The following is a 15,956-nucleotide window of genomic DNA, read 5'->3' on the forward strand; positions in this document are numbered from 1 at the left end:
TTATTTCAGATTCTTTTAAATTCGTTACTATTGTAATTCAGAATTCAGATACATCCGAATCTCCGAATAACAGAAAATTCATCTGAATTTCAATTCGAAACTAAATGAACTGCACATGTCTATTAGTGACAGCGCTGTTGAATGTGCGATCTTCCCTCTAGTGTTCTCTAGAATTGTTACTTTGTATCTCTTCTTACAAAGATATTTCTATTGCCCATGCTCTTCAGCTCCATCTGTTGGCCATAATGTAGCATTTTACTACTAAAAAAAAAAAGCTTAACAACTTTCCCGCCTCCCTATAGCAGAAATACTGCTACAGGGTGGCAGGGGTGCGCAAAATCACACACACACGTGATTTGCATTTCTGGGTAGGGGGCGTGCTTGTTGCCATTTGCAGCCTCACCTGTAGGTCACCGAGTCCTGGGTGGTGACTCCCTGCCGACACCCAGCGATCGCCATCTATCACCGGCAGGAGAGAGACCTGTATGTAAACAATACAGATCTCTCCCCGTCAGTTCCTGCACACTACTTTGTATGGCTCTGCATAGCAGAGCCATACAAAGCAGTGTGCTTACAGTGAAACACACCCAGCATACAGTTAACCGTTTGATCGCCCCAGATGTTAACCCCTTCCTGCCCAGTGCCATTAGTACAGTGTCAGTGCTTTTTATTAACACTGATCACTGTATTGGTGTCATTGGGGATGTCAGTGACAGTTCTCCCCCCAGTGCCAGAATGCCACAGTCCCGGTATAAGTTGCTGACTACCGCCATTACTAGCAAAAAAAATTTCCAGTATCTGTGCCGCCATTTGTAAACGCTATAACTTTCACGTAAACCAATTAATTTACACGCATTGGGAATTTTTTTTATCAAAGACATGGAGCAGGATACATTTTGGCCTAAATTTATGACGAATTTTGATTTTTTTTATCTTTTTTTTACTTAAAAATATTGTTCTTTTTTTTCAAAATTGTTGGTCCTTTTTTTTTTTTTCTTTTTTAATAGCGCAAAAAAATTAAAAAAGCAGAGGTGAGCAAAATACCACCGAAAGAAAGCTCTATTTGTGGGAAAAAGGACATCGATTTCATTTGGGTGCAGCATTGCATGACCGCGCAATTGTCAGTTACAGTAATGCAGCGCCATAACATGAACAAAATGGCCTGGTCAGAAAGGGGGGAGGAGTCGTCTGGAGGACAAGTGGTTAAATAACATTCATTTTTGTCCACTTTGCGCAGAACAGATGTAATGTACATGCAGATTTACTGGCTGTAATTTTTTTTTTTATAAATAAGCCCCATAATGCTGCGTTATACAATATACACATGCCAGTTATTTTATAGACTGATTCTTAACCATTTCAATGCCGGGCAATTTTCCCCCTTCCTGCCCAGGCCATTTTTCACGTTTCAGCGCTCTCACACTTTGAATGACAATTGCGCGGTCATACAACACTGTACCCAAACTAAAATTTTATCATTTTCTTCACACAACTAGAGCTTTCTTTTGGTGATATTTAATCACTGTGGGGGATTTTATTTTTTGCTAAATTAACAAAAAAAGGCCAAAAATGTTGAAAAAAAAACACGTTTTTCTTTGTTTTTGTTATAAAAGTTTACAAATAAATAATTGTTTTTCATAAATTTAGGCCGAGATGTATTCTGCTACATGTCTTTGGTGAAAATAACTCAAATTAGGATGTATGTTTGTAGGAAAGTTATAGAGTTCACAAACTATGGTATAGATCTGAATATTGATCAATCCTGAAGTACTGACAGCCAATCTAATTTCTTGAGGTCCAAGAATGTCAGAACAGTACAGATATCCCCCAAATGTCAGAACAGTACAGATATCCCCCAAATGTCAGAACAGTACAGATATCCCCCAAATGTCAGAATAGTACAGATATCCCCCAAATGTCAGAATAGTACAGATATCCCCCAAATGTCAGAACAGTACAGATATCCCCCAAATGTCAGAACAGTACAGATATCCCCCAAATGTCAGGACAGTACAGATATCCCCCAAATGTCAGGACAGTACAGATATCCCCCAAATGACCACTTTTTGCAGAGTAGACAGTCCAACGTACTTCATAAGAGGAATGGCGAGTTTTTTGAAGTTGTATTTTTTTTGTCATTTTTCGGAAAATGAAAAAATTAAAAAAAATATTTTCACAATTTTTTTTTTTTACATACTGTCACCTGTGCAGTACAGCGTCATCATATAACTGGCATGGCGGTGAACAGGGACACTGACTGGTGACAGTATGAAAAAAAAATATATATTTTTTTTATATATTTTTTTTTTATTTTTTATTAAATTGTTTTATTTTTTTTAAGATTTTTTTCATGTTTTACTATGACCAAAGTAGTACAATGTTACCATAGTAACATTGTACTACTTTGGGGAAGTGATCAGTATTTTTTTTTTTTTTTTTTACACAACTTGCTTATAGCAAAGAATTACTTTGCTATAAGCAAGCATTTACCTGAATGACATCGATTCATTCAGGTTTTTTTTTTTTCGTGCTTAGCTGTGATTTGGCCACAGCTAATCACATGACATGTGCATGTGATCTGCTGTGACCATTCACACCTAGGCACTAGTATACAATGGATGGCATGAATGAAGCCATCCATTGTATACAACTCTCATGTGACCTGCTGTGATTGGTCACAGCAAGTCACATGGTACTGGCAGCGGGGCCGGTACTCAGATCTGTCGGCCGTGTCCGAGGTACATGGCCGGTGACAGATCGCTCCGCGGCTCTGCAACCGCGCGAACTGCGCATGTGCGGGAGCACGCCAAATGGCGTGCACCCGGAAAGCTGGAGCATTTTTGCGGCCGCCAAACGGCTATAGACCGGGCATCAAATGGTTAAAGTAGGTTAATCACTAAGCCGCGCCAATTGATGCTTTTAAATATTCAATATATCAAATCAGCTGCCACTTTAAATTACTATGTAAAACTTAATCCAAAAAATACCACTCCTAATATTAGTGATAATTAGCGGCGCATTGTATATATGTGTCATACTAATTCCATTTGATGGTCTCTATGTGCAAACTTATTTACACAAATATTAAGTGACATAAATTATATGTGACTAAAAAATAAACATAAAAATTGTATATGTTATAAGAGTGCCTACAAAACACCGTAAAATATAAGTCCAGTGTAATCAATAATAAATAAAAATCGTCTAAAAAAAATAAATGAATAATAAGGAATTAGTGTGACACATATATACAATGTGCCCAGGGGTGGACTGACAACTCATGGGGCCCCCGGGCAATAGGGGATCATGGGGCCCCTGTGTCCTTGCCCAAACTCAAAAAAGCCTATGAAAAAGGTACCGGGGCATCTCATGGGGCCCCCTACTGACCCCGGGCCCTCGGGCAGTGCCAGAGTATCCAAATGGTCAGTCCGCCCCTGAATGTGCCTCTAATTATCACTAATATTAGGAGTGGTATTTTTTGGATTAAAAAAATATACACGTTCTGTGTTTTGGACACTTCATGTGTTATTGATTGCGCATTGTATGAAAAGCTTGTACTATTGCATATCATTTTTTTTCTGTGGGTGTTTTTCTCCAAATAAAATGTTGTAAATTTTCATTGTTTCTCCTGTGGAAGCCATTCTCCTGTGTTCTACCTTTGTACAGGTTCATCAGAGCTGACCAGCTGATTCGCACTACAACCCAGACCAACGCATGTGCAGATAACAGTGGCCAGCACGTGGCATACCTGGAGCATGTTGTTGTCAGAGTCACCATATCACACCCGCGAAGGGGAGACCTGCAAATCAACCTAATTTCTCCATCGGGGACAAAGTCCCAGCTGTTAGCAAGACGGTAAGACACAAAGTTCCAGATGAAGCCGGCTACAACCCAACGTTCGGAATAGAGCGGGGAAGGATTTCCATGTATGTTTTAGGAAGATTGGGCTTTCTGTATTTGCTGGGATAGGAAATGGAGCGAGGCTCTTCCATAGGGACACATATTTTGCCTTCTTGTAGCTCTAACGCTTTATTGCAACGCACAGTGATGCACATAACTTGCATTGCTGCATTGTGGTGCTGTTCATTTTGAATGGTAATGCACCTACGTTGTAGCACTCCGCAAAACGCAGTGATGCATAGCCGTGGACTGCATTACAAAAAAGGGTCTTGTGCGATTTTCAGTTCCTTGGGGGGCATCACTAGACCATTTGTTTTGAATTGGCTGCCTTAACGCAACACACACTAACCTGCAACACAAACTGCAATCGCACAGTCACCACAAAGAGTTAAAGCCGTATTCTTTTTTTTATTAAATGCACTATAATCAAGCCGTAAAACAGTCCCCATTACAATGACTGTGTGTGCGCCCCAGCAGGTACAGTCTCCACTCTGCATTCTCACCAACTCTAGGTGTCTTTTTACTAAGCTTCCAGGTAGTGGAGCCTGCAGTGGGCCGTTGCTGTCTTTTCTGCAGGGGGGGCCGTTGCTGTCTTTTCTGCAGGGGGGGCCCTTGCTGTCTTTTCTGCAGGGGGGGCCCTTGCTGTCTTTTCTGCAGGGGGGGCCCTTGCTGTCTTTTCTGCAGGGGGGGCCCTTGCTGTCTTTTCTGCAGGGGGGGCCCTTGCTGTCTTTTCTGCAGGGGGGGCCCTTGCTGTCTTTTCTGCAGGGGGGGCCCTTGCTGTCTTTTCTGCAGGGGGGGCCCTTGCTGTCTTTTCTGCAGGGGGGGCCCTTGCTGTCTTTTCTGCAGGGGGGGCCCTTGCTGTCTTTTCTGCAGGGGGGGCCCTTGCTGTCTTTTCTGCAGGGGGGGCCCTTGCTGTCTTTTCTGCAGGGGGGGCCCTTGCTGTCTTTTCTGCAGGGGGGGCCCTTGCTGTCTTTTCTGCAGGGGGCCCTCGCTGGCTTTTTTTTGCAGGGGGCCCTCGCTGGCTTTTCTGCAGGGGGCCCTCGCTGGCTTTTCTGCAGGGGGCCCTCGCTGGCTTTTCTGCAGGGGGCCCTCGCTGGCTTTTCTGCAGGGGGCCCTCGCTGGCTTTTCTGCAGGGGGCCCTCGCTGGCTTTTCTGCAGGGGGCCCTCGCTGGCCTTTTTTTGCAGGGAGCCGTTCTAACTACATTGCTCAGCTGGTAGCATGCATGTAAAGGTGGCTCTATGGGTCCCTGTAAGGGGTTGGAGCCACCTTGAAGACTGCAACCAGAGAAGGGGCAACTGGAGAGAAGGAACTGTAAGCAACCACGGGCTTGAGAAGAAAAGCAGACATGAGAAACTTGGTGGGTCCCAAAGTCTGCAGCACTGAGACTTATTTAAATTGGGGTTTAATAACACTTTAAATATCTCATACCCACTTATTGGTGCATCCTCAATTTCTCATATCAGAACCCTACAATTGTTGGTTGAACCATGCACTTGCACAGTATAAAGTGCAGTCTCAACTTCCACTAATGACCATTTTACAGTATTTTGGTCACCCAAGAATGTACTGTAAAGTTATCATTGACTCAGAACCTTTAAATTGTGAATAGGTTGGTGAACATGGGTTATGATTAGTTTTCACCAAATTAACAGCTGATCTGTTTTCCAGGACATTTGATTACTCCAATGAAGGATTTAAGAACTGGGAGTTTATGACCGTCCATTGCTGGGGAGAAAAAGCGGAAGGTGAATGGATGCTGGAAATTCATGACATCCCATCCCAGTTGCGCAATCCAGAGACTCAAGGTAACTGTGCAATATGTAACTGTCAGTGACTGAAATAACAACCAATTGTAATGATTTTATAAAGTATACATGGTTGTGTGTGCAAATGTTAACTCCATTTTGGCAGGTCCTTGGTCAGTTTCGAATTCTCAGTCATACTGGACATTTCTTAAGGATTGAAGGGTAGGTGATAGCGCCTCATCTCTTCACCTAGAATCAAATATAGAAAAAGTATGGGATTCTCCTAGTGCCATCCAAAACCAGCAGCACAAAATATTCTATAAACTTTAGATGACAAATATTGTTAAAACTTCATAATAAAGTAGAGTACTCCAACATACTTACACCATAAGGCATGACTCATAACATATAAGAGAATCCTTTGAATAACTTGTCCTTCTAGATTCTCAGTTTGTCACATAAGTTCCTTCTTAATTCAACTTTGTCATACAAGCTTAAATAGAGACCAAATCAAAACTCAGTGCGTTTCGCAGGTGGTACAGGAGGACATTACATCAGGACATGCTAGTAAAATACTTGCTGCTGCTAACGATGTTCTCCCCCTTGATTTGATTTATATTGTGAGATAAACCATTTGTTTGACTTCTGTTGGTCTGCAAAAGTTTTTTTTTTTTTTTTTTTTTTTTTATAATATCCATGCCAATACAGCAGGAATCTTCAAACTGCTGCCCTGCGGGCCGGATGTGGCCCTTTGCTTGCTTTTATCCAAACCCTTGGGGCACTTTCCCGTCCACTGATGTGAAGCACTATTCCTTCCATTGACACCAACGATGGGAAGCCATTCCTCCCACTGACACCAACAATGGGGCACTATTCCATCCACTGACACCAACAATGGGGCACGATTCATTCCACTGACACCGAGGGGGCACTGTTCCTCCCACTGACCCCCAACGACGGGGCACTGTTCCTCCCACTGACCCCCAACGACGGGGCACTGTTCCTCCCACTGACCCCCAACGACGGGGCGCTGTTCCTCCCACTGGCCCCCAACAACGGGGCGCTGTTCCTCCCACTGGCCCCCAACGACGGGGTGCTGTTCCTCCCACTGGCCCCCAAGGACGGGGCGCTGTTCCTCCCACTGGCCCCCAAGGACGGGGCGCTGTTCCTCCCACTGGCCCCCAAGGACGGGGCGCTGTTCCTCCCACTGACCCCCAAGGACGGGGCGCTGTTCCTCCCACTGACCCCCAAGGACGGGGCGCTGTTCCTCCCACGGACCCCCAGCGACGGGGCGCTGTTCCTCCCACGGACCCCCAGCGACGGGGCCCTGTTCCTCCCACGGACCCCCAGCGACGGGGCCCTGTTCCTCCCACTGACCCCCAGCGACGGGGCCCTGTTCCTCCCACTGACCCCCAAGGACGGGGCCCTGTTCCTCCCACTGACCCCCAAGGACGGGGCCCTGTTCCTCCCACTGACCCCCAAGGACGGGGCCCTGTTCCTCCCACTGACCCCCAAGGACGGGGCCCTGTTCCTCCCACTGACCCCCAAGGACGGGGCCCTGTTCCTCCCACTGACCCCCAAGGACGGGGCCCTGTTCCTCCCACTGACGCCAGGGCATTTTCTACTCCCACTGGCCACAATCCAGCCCCCCTAAAGTCTAAAGGGCAGTAAACTGGCCCTTTGTTTGAAACATTTGGAGACCCCTGCTCTACAGTATACCCCTGGTGAAGCTCTTCGGAAAATTGCATTAAGTCTTAACTTGGTCCATAATCAAGCTTGTATGACAAATTTGAATTACGAAGGATGTATGACATATGAAAAGGTGTGAATCTAGAAGGACAAGTCATCAGTCTTTTCATTTGCTTTGAGTCATTTCTTTTTGATGAAACTATGTTGGTGTACACTATTTTTATTATGAAATCTTAATATCTGTAATAAAATTATATTTTATTTTATATCTTATGTTGCTGGTGTAGCACAAACCCGAAGCTGGTCCTGCTGTTTGAACCAGGTTATTTTCCATATTGGATGCACGGCAGCCAGGCACACAGCAGTTTTTTAGTCTCTCCACTCAAACATATTTAGGGGGGTTTATTGGTGGAAAAACTGGGATGGGGGGTTGGGGTGAGACTTGGGATACTCCAGAACTAGTGCAACTTGAACTGAGGATACTCTCTCTAATAGAACTAATGTCTTCCAAATTGACCTCTGTGATAATAGGATGTGGACATACAGCTTCAGCGGTATCCCACACTGAAAACAGCCCTCAGCCAGCAACAAAAAAATTTGGAACTTTCTCTTTCAAGAGAACATCGTCAGCTTCTCCAAGATCTCTCTTAGACCTCTACTCACTGTGACCCTGTATACATGAATGCCAGTATCAGCCAGACCCTGTACCATGAGCCTCCCAGCCAGATCATTTGTTCACTTTATTCCAGACTGTTCTAGCTTTGGAAATTGGCCCCGCAGCTATCCTTGAGCTGGGACTGCTTTGAACCACCTGTAGCTCCACTGCATGGTCCAGGAGGGCAGACTGCCCCTCCAAGCAAAGGACCCTGCTGTTCTAGGCCCAAGACTATTTATCCCCTCAACCCCTTGCTGGTCACCACCTTGACCAGGGATTAGCTGAGACAACATAAAGATTCAGGCTGCAAATTTGCCTACTCCACGTCCTATGTCCCAGAACTGCTCAAAGAGTTCTGGAATGCAGCAAGGAGTAAGGAAACCTGCAGCCTGTTAAACACAGAACAGCCAAAAGCAATCAACCTGCTCCTTGGGCCACAGAGGAGCATAAAACTAAATGTGCCTAAACCTAACAGCAACCTAAATGGGGGGGGGGGTGCTATGTAGGTTTTGTATGACATTAGGAAAGTCCCATGCTTTTTCTATATTAGTTCCTGAATATTGGACATTTCCTTCGGGAAGAAATGCCTGTTAAATCCATTGGTTAGCTTGTGGATGTTGGCCTGCAGGAAATTAAAGTAATGGTCAGCACAGTAATGGGAATACTAGATGATAGAAATATGCAAAATAATAGTTAAGCAATCCACAAAGAATTTCGGCGTCAGAGGGTACATCGACCAATAAGTGTAGGAAAAAAAAGCTTTGACCACAAAACGGAGTAATCTCCCCATCCTCTATATCGGGGCTTCTCAACGAGGGTTCCTTGAAACCCTAGGGCTCCTCCAGTGGTTCCTAGGGGGTTCCTTCAGCAATTTGCAATTTCTGCCTCTCAGATAAGTTCTCATTGACACTATTGATCTTTTTAGCTATATGTAAGCGGAAATTCTTGCCTATGACCAAAATGTAAGAAGCTTTATTCCTACTGACCATCACTGATATATCATGAGTTGTAGATATAGTAATGTTTAGCAGGGGTTCCCTGAGACCGGAAAGTTATTTCAAGGGTTCCTCTGTGTTGAAAAGGTTGAGAGAGGCTGCACTAGATGATCCTGCTAATTCACAAACCATTCTATATAACAGTAATGGCTATTCTGATAGGCTGGATGTGTTGGCCTCTCGGGATCTGGTTCCGCACACAGTACCAGGGAACGGTAATACATTGCACCCTTCCTAGACTTGGATCATGGAAAATGGCAGACTAATGTATAAGCAGTTGTTGCTTAGTAAATACATCAGAAAGTGTAGCCTCATTTTGGGCAGCTCATTTAGAGTGGCGTTTGATTCTGTTCCATGCCCAGCCAACACCATACCAGCAGAAGTGAAGTTGGAGGTTCTTGTGGACTTCACAAAAGGATCCTTCTCTAACCTGTACTTATGAGGATGTACCCCCAAGGAGTCGCTGAGTTTTTGGGTCCCCCTACAGCTCTGCACAGCCAGACAACACGCATTTTCTTCCACACGTTTCGCACTGGAGACAATAAACAGTCCTTGAGCTTGTTTTTGTAGTATTATTAAGGGGTATTAAACTTGGACGGGGTTGAGGGGTTTATGGGATGCCCAAGGGTACTGAACTGTGAGGACAAATCCCTAGCATCTAAGTCTGTGGACTAAAAGAAAGTCTGTCCTGTGAAGAGCTCTCCAGCCCTTCTGGTGTACCACCTCAGATGAATCCTCCTCTTCACCCAGAAACACTGCCACTCAACTAATAGTTTGATTTGCCACCTGACTGCCCCCTCCCCTTATCCGGCCCGGGGGGGGCGAATTTTCAATGGCACATCGCAGGGGTCTGCAAACTACGTCCAGCGGGCCAAATCCAGCTCTCAGCTAGGGTCATTGGCTCGCACAGGTCTTCAGGTAATCCTGTGGTCTCCCCAACAACCACAAACCCCCTCCTCTGGTCTCCAGCACAGGTTTCTCCTGGCTTAGCTGTCTTGTGCTATCATTGGTGTCTAGGACTGCCAGTGTTATAGAAATCATATGCTTGCCCCAGCATTCAATGCAGGATGGCATTGCCTCCTTCCAGTCCTGCTCCCCCCTGATGCTTCTGCTATGCTCCTGGACTCTCTATGCTCCCAGCCATGCTGTAATTGTGTAAGGTAAAGTTGGACTCTGATGGGGACCCTGACGTAAGGGGAGACCCTGATGAAAGGGGGGCTCTGGGGACCCTCATGTAAGGGGGTTTCTTATGTAAGTTGAGACCCTGATTAAGACTCTAATGTAAGGGGGGGGGGGGCTGATAGTCTCTTGATGGGTTCCCCGATGGTAGGGGGGACCCGGATGGAGACCTTGATGTAAGGAGGGACTTTGATGGGGACCCTGATCCAAGGGAGCACTCTGATGGGGACCCTGCTAAAAGGGGAGACTGTCAGGTAAAGGGTGCTATGATGGTGACCCGAACGTTAGAGGGACTCTGGGAACCCTTATGTAGGGTGTTTCTAATGGATACCCTGATTTAAGGGGGACACTGGGTAAGACTCCTGATGGGTACACTGATGTAAGGGGGGGCTCTTAAGGGAACACCCGATGTAAGGGGGACTCTGATGTAGACCTTGATGTAAAGAGGGACTTTGATGAGGATCCTGATCTAAGGTGGCACTTTGATGGTGGACTCTGCTGAAAGGGGAGACTCTGGGGAACCTTTTGTAAGGTGAATTTTGATGGGTAATCTGATGTTAGGGGGGACTCTAATGTCATTTTGGGATTAATAGGGATTTTTGCTGAGGACCGTGATGTAAACAGTAACTCTGATGGGCACCCTGATGCAAGGGGCCCTATGGGAACACCCAGTGTAAGGGGACTCTGATGGGGACCCTGTTGTAAGTGGAGGACACTGGAAAGCTAAAGCGTAGTTGGAATTTCTTTGCTTTAATGAAGTTCTTTCTCTGTTCTAAATCATATCATTCTGATTACAATAAAAAAAAAGTTCCAAGTAAAACATGTTCATTTATAAAATTGATTTTTTTTCTACCTGCAGATATTTGCAAAATATAAAATGTGGACCTCATACTGAAAGGTTTGGGGACCTCTGACATATAAAGCGTCCAAGAATTCTGTTCTATGAAACGTGTAGAGTAGGATATTACATATGAACTGGTTTTCCTTTTGGCCATAAATCTAGTTGAGTGATGATCAGAAATCCGATTTGGTATGTTAGCACCGCGTCCTCTACTCTCTCCGGGCCACGCTGAGCTGACATGACTTAATGAGGAGGAACCCAGCCTGACATCAGCTAAATAGTTTTAGACAGCTTGGGCCCCCAGGGGCCGCTTACCGCAAGCTGTACGCTTTGGTGGGCGCGAAGCTGAGGCCAACATGCATAGGAAGTTGAGCGTCAGCCCACGTGCTGAACCCAGATCATACGGCGATATGTGAACATCTGGCAGTGTGCGAGGAACGGGACGGGATGGGTGAGAACATGACTCTGAAATCGGCATTAGTCATGGAGCGTATTTTGCTTTGCGCTAAAAACAAAACATTGAGGCAAAAAGACGTTCATTTCACAGCTTGCCCACAACTTTATGAACTGTTGCTAAAAGTGAGAACGTCGCTTGACTTTTTTATAGCAAGTGGAGTTTGCTTCGAGAAAAAGGAGTAAATGGCTTGCATGAGCGGTTCACGGTCTATAAATAAAAGAATTGTTCTTATTGATCTCCTGCACACTGGAGCCATACAACGGTTTACTTAACCTCCTCGGCGGTCTGATTATTTCCGATTTTTTGTGCTGAAAGCGGTACCATTTTTTTGCATGGAAATATGTTGTTTTTTTATTGTAGGCTGTAATATTTAGGAATAACTCACTGAAATCTGCCCGAACAAGAGTCTAGTAAACATCCCGGGTATGATAAAATTTGAAACCCAAAATCATAAATTATAATTTATAAATAATCATAAAAAATAATATAATAATAAATTTAATTCAATAATATAATCAAACAACACTGAAATTTGAAATACAGAGACAAATTCGCACATCGCTGAGTAAAGTCGCAGAATCGTTTTCAGTGTCTGATGAGGAATTTCCCCCACGAATCATTATCACTCAATTCTGCAAGTGGTTCTGATTTACTATCGCTGTTCTCTAGCCGGTCTAAAACCGCTTTTGACCTAAAGGGACGCTTTTTGGACGCCATGGACTTTTCTAAGTTTCCAGGCAGAAAGAACAGTCAAAATGCACGCAGGGCGCCGGACAAAGCACTCGGGACAAAATGTATGTGAAATGCATTGAAACAGCAATGTTTTACTATGTAATAGTCATTTTAAAAAAATTTCAAATTGCCGCCCATACGTCCCGACGCCACAGGGACCGGAACACGGAAGCCGGATGCCGGCATCGGCCGGAGGAGATGGCCGGGGACTTTGCAGGGGACACATTGCAGGAGCGCAGGACAAGGTAAGCTCTGCAGGGACTCACTGAGCAACGCCGCATAGTAAGCCCGAGTGTAGCTCGGGGTTACCGCTTTTGGTACTGACATTTTACCCCGAGCTACACTCAGGAATACCGCTAAGGAGGTTAAAAAGTGTATATCAAGGCAAAACACCATTCAAAAGCATATGTGCTGCTCCTCTGCAATACATGCCCATTTATTTGTGTTCATCCCTTTCACCACATAAAGACCAGGCCTATTCTGACACTTATTTACACTTAAAAATCTGCTTGAGGTGATTGTAGCCGTATTAGTGCATTCGCGACAGAAACAACTGAGTACTGTTCAAAGTATCACGGACAGTACTCAATTGTTTCTGTCACTTAAAAATCTGAATTTTTAAGCAGATTCCCTAGAGAATTGGGGATAGAGGGAATGATTTTCTACACCAGACCTGACCTTGATGATCCTTTGATGACACCAGGATATATTTTATAACGCGCATTATTACTGCGCTTCTGGTGAGTGCGCACTCTTTCCGTTTATGAAAGCACAAGACTAGAACAATCAGGATTATAAGAGCACAAATTAGCCACCTATATGAACTATTTTTTTTTTTGGTCTTAACCATTTATTACATATGGACTTTGCACTTATTATTTATTACTACCATTAATTTTTAGCGCTGCACTTTTATATTTAGTGCATATCATTTGATTGACCGCGTCCGTAATATAGCTGCCAGAAGTGATCATTGTGTTTTGACAGCTGGGAAATCTCCCGCTGTCAGAATATAATATTGCAGTGGGAGAGATTCCCCCATCAACACAGCAATTTTCTTTCCTTCAGACCATGGTTGAAGGAAAGAAAATTGCATAATGTATGGCCTGCCTTATGCAGGCCATAGACGGGTCGAAAACCGGCCATTTTTTTAATAAAAAAAACACGAAAAAAAATTGGCTGACGTTACCACCAACGGTAACAAAAAAAAAATCAGCCGATTTTCGGCCCGTCTACTAATTACTTCTGTCCCTTGCAGAGAGCTCTGCTATTATATTTGATATGAAAAAGTCTTGCAGTTGCAACAATGTATCCATTTCGGATACAGATATTTTTATTCGGATAAAAATAGATACATTGTTGCAACCACAAGACTTTTTCATGTCAAATATAATAGCGGACTGGAATTCTTATTCTTCTTTTTCTTATTCTTCTTTCTTCTTTTTCTTCTTCTTGCAGGTCACGGCTCATGCGCAGATTTTTTATCGGTAAAACAATCGGCCGATTTGCCCATCATTTCCGGGAAAATCGGACGATCGGCAAAATCAGATTTTTTTTTACAACTTTACCGATAAAAAAAAATGTGCTAAAACCCTGAAAAACTGCCGACCAATTAACCCACTAACGATGCGAAAATCGACCATTTTTTTTTCCGACCTGTTTATGGCCTGCATTAGACTTTTTTTTGGGCTGGACTGTGGCCGTTGGGAGTAGAAAATGTCCCAGTATCAGAGGGAGCAAACAATGACCTCCGGCTTGGTGGTCGGTGAAAATAAAAAAATAATTACATAGCTCCTGTGGTCAGTAGGAGGAATAGTGCCCCATCATTGGTGTCAGTGGAGGAATAGTGCCCCATCATTGGGGTCAGTGAAAGAGACTGTGCCCCATTGTTGGGGTCAGTGAAAGAAACTGTGCCCCATCATTGGGGTCAGTGAAAGAAACTGTGCCCCATCATTGGGGTCAGTGAAAGACACGGTGCCCCATCATTGGGCTCAGTGAAAGACACGGTGCCCCATCATTGGGCTCAGTGAAAGACACGGTGCCCCATCATTGGGCTCAGTGAAAGACACGGTGCCCCATCATTGGGCTCAGTGAAAGACACGGTGCCCCATCATTGGGCTCAGTGAAAGACACGGTGCCCCATCATTGGGCTCAGTGAAAGACACGGTGCCCCAACATTGGGCTCAGTGAAAGACACGGTGCCCCATCATTGGGCTCAGTGAAAGACACGGTGCCCCATCATTGGGCTCAGTGAAAGACACGGTGCCCCATCATTGGGCTCAGTGAAAGACACGTGCCCCATTATTTAAGTGAAGGGTATTATGCCCTATTGTTGTCAGTGGAAGGAATAGTTCCCCATTGTTGGAGTCCGTGGCAAGTCCTGATACCCTATTGGTGTCAGTGGATGGAATGGTGTCCTATCATTGGTGTCTGTCATTGGGAGGAATAGCGCCCCAAGGGATGGATAAAGACAAGTTAAGGGCTGCAGTTTGGAGACCACAAGTCTGTAGAGTAATGTTTGATTATTTGTGGTGGTTCGTTACACCTAGACCTAACAAGCATTTAGCAGTGCAAGGGTCAATATTTCAAAAATCCCAGAGTTCAGCTTTAACATGCAATGTTTCAGAAGCACAGCTGGTCAAGGCCGTTCAGCCTCCATCCCCATTGTAATACTGTTGCCAGCAGATCAATCTTTATATTATGGCGTGACAATCCGCAATTCCAATGGGAGACGGGGCTTTTAGAATAGAATCTCTGAAATAGGAATCACAGCTCCCCTGAAGACACTGAGTCATCGTTACTGTTGCCGAGGTGGGAAATACAGTGTTGCTGAAGAAAGGGTTAAAGGAAGACTCCTCTTGCTGAAAAAGCCATAACTTATATTTGCTTTTTAAACCATTTTGTAATTTGAGGTCATTGAATATGACCTTTCCATTTCAATCTCCAATTTGCAGTAATTTTCTAAACGTGTCAAATGTCACTTCCTTCAAACGTGGCGAGCTGTGTACACCTTACACATTGTTGGGGTACAGAATCCCCCCAAAAATCTCATCTACAGATTGTGCTCACTAGTTTTCTCTGAAGTTTGGGATACAAGCTACATTTTAGAAGTTCCCTGCAGTAGGAGTTTCATTTCATTCATAGGGCATGCTCTTAACCACTTCCCATCCGGCCGTTGTATATAAACGGACGGACAGTGGCAGTGCAGGGGCGAGTGGCCATTTATAAATGGCCTTCCCACCCCCTGCTTGTGCGCGCTCCCTAGGATCGCACAGCACCTCAATCCGGTGCCTGCTGTGTCCTCCGGACACAGTGGAACACCGATCGTCGGACAGGACCTCTGTGTGAGGTCCCAATCATGTGATCACTGATTGGCGAATCAGTGATCACATGCAGAGTTGTATGCAAGATGTTACTTCTGACATCATTGCTTACTATGTGTGAAATCTGTGAATGATCACAGAGATCACATGGTACAGGGCTATTCACAACAGCCTTGTACCATGTGACAAGCTGTGACCAATCACAGCTCACACAGTAGTTCTCAATGGCTGCAAGAATGCAGCCAGAGAGGAGAAATGATTGCTTGTACAGCCTTTACAAAAAAAAAAAATCATCACCCCCCCACAAGTAGTACAGTGTCACCATGCTGACACTGTACTGATAGGGTGACAGTATGTAAAAAAAAATATATATAAATAATATAAAAAAATAAATGTAAAAAAAAAAAATGTTTAAAAAGTATAATTTTGGTTATAAACT

The 15,956-nt window shown here is 44.6% G+C and overlaps 1 protein-coding gene across 1 annotated transcript in view; it reads left to right on the top strand.

The window, feature by feature from the left end:
• Positions 1-15,956, top strand: part of PCSK6 (proprotein convertase subtilisin/kexin type 6) — a gene marked incomplete at its 5' end in the record, with an annotated part of 254,118 nt that overhangs the window by 183,578 nt on the left and 54,584 nt on the right. The window contains 2 exons of the mRNA XM_089655547.1: positions 3,667-3,855; positions 5,570-5,706. Coding sequence (XP_089511673.1) covers positions 3,667-3,855; positions 5,570-5,706 — 326 coding nt within the window. The remainder of the gene's footprint in view (positions 1-3,666; positions 3,856-5,569; positions 5,707-15,956) is intronic.

The sequence above is a fragment of the Staurois parvus genome, unplaced genomic scaffold (genome assembly GCF_062004578.1).
Source record: "Staurois parvus isolate SC_StPar_1 unplaced genomic scaffold, SC_StPar_1.0 ptg000845l, whole genome shotgun sequence".
Lineage (NCBI taxonomy): Eukaryota > Metazoa > Chordata > Amphibia > Anura > Ranidae > Staurois > Staurois parvus.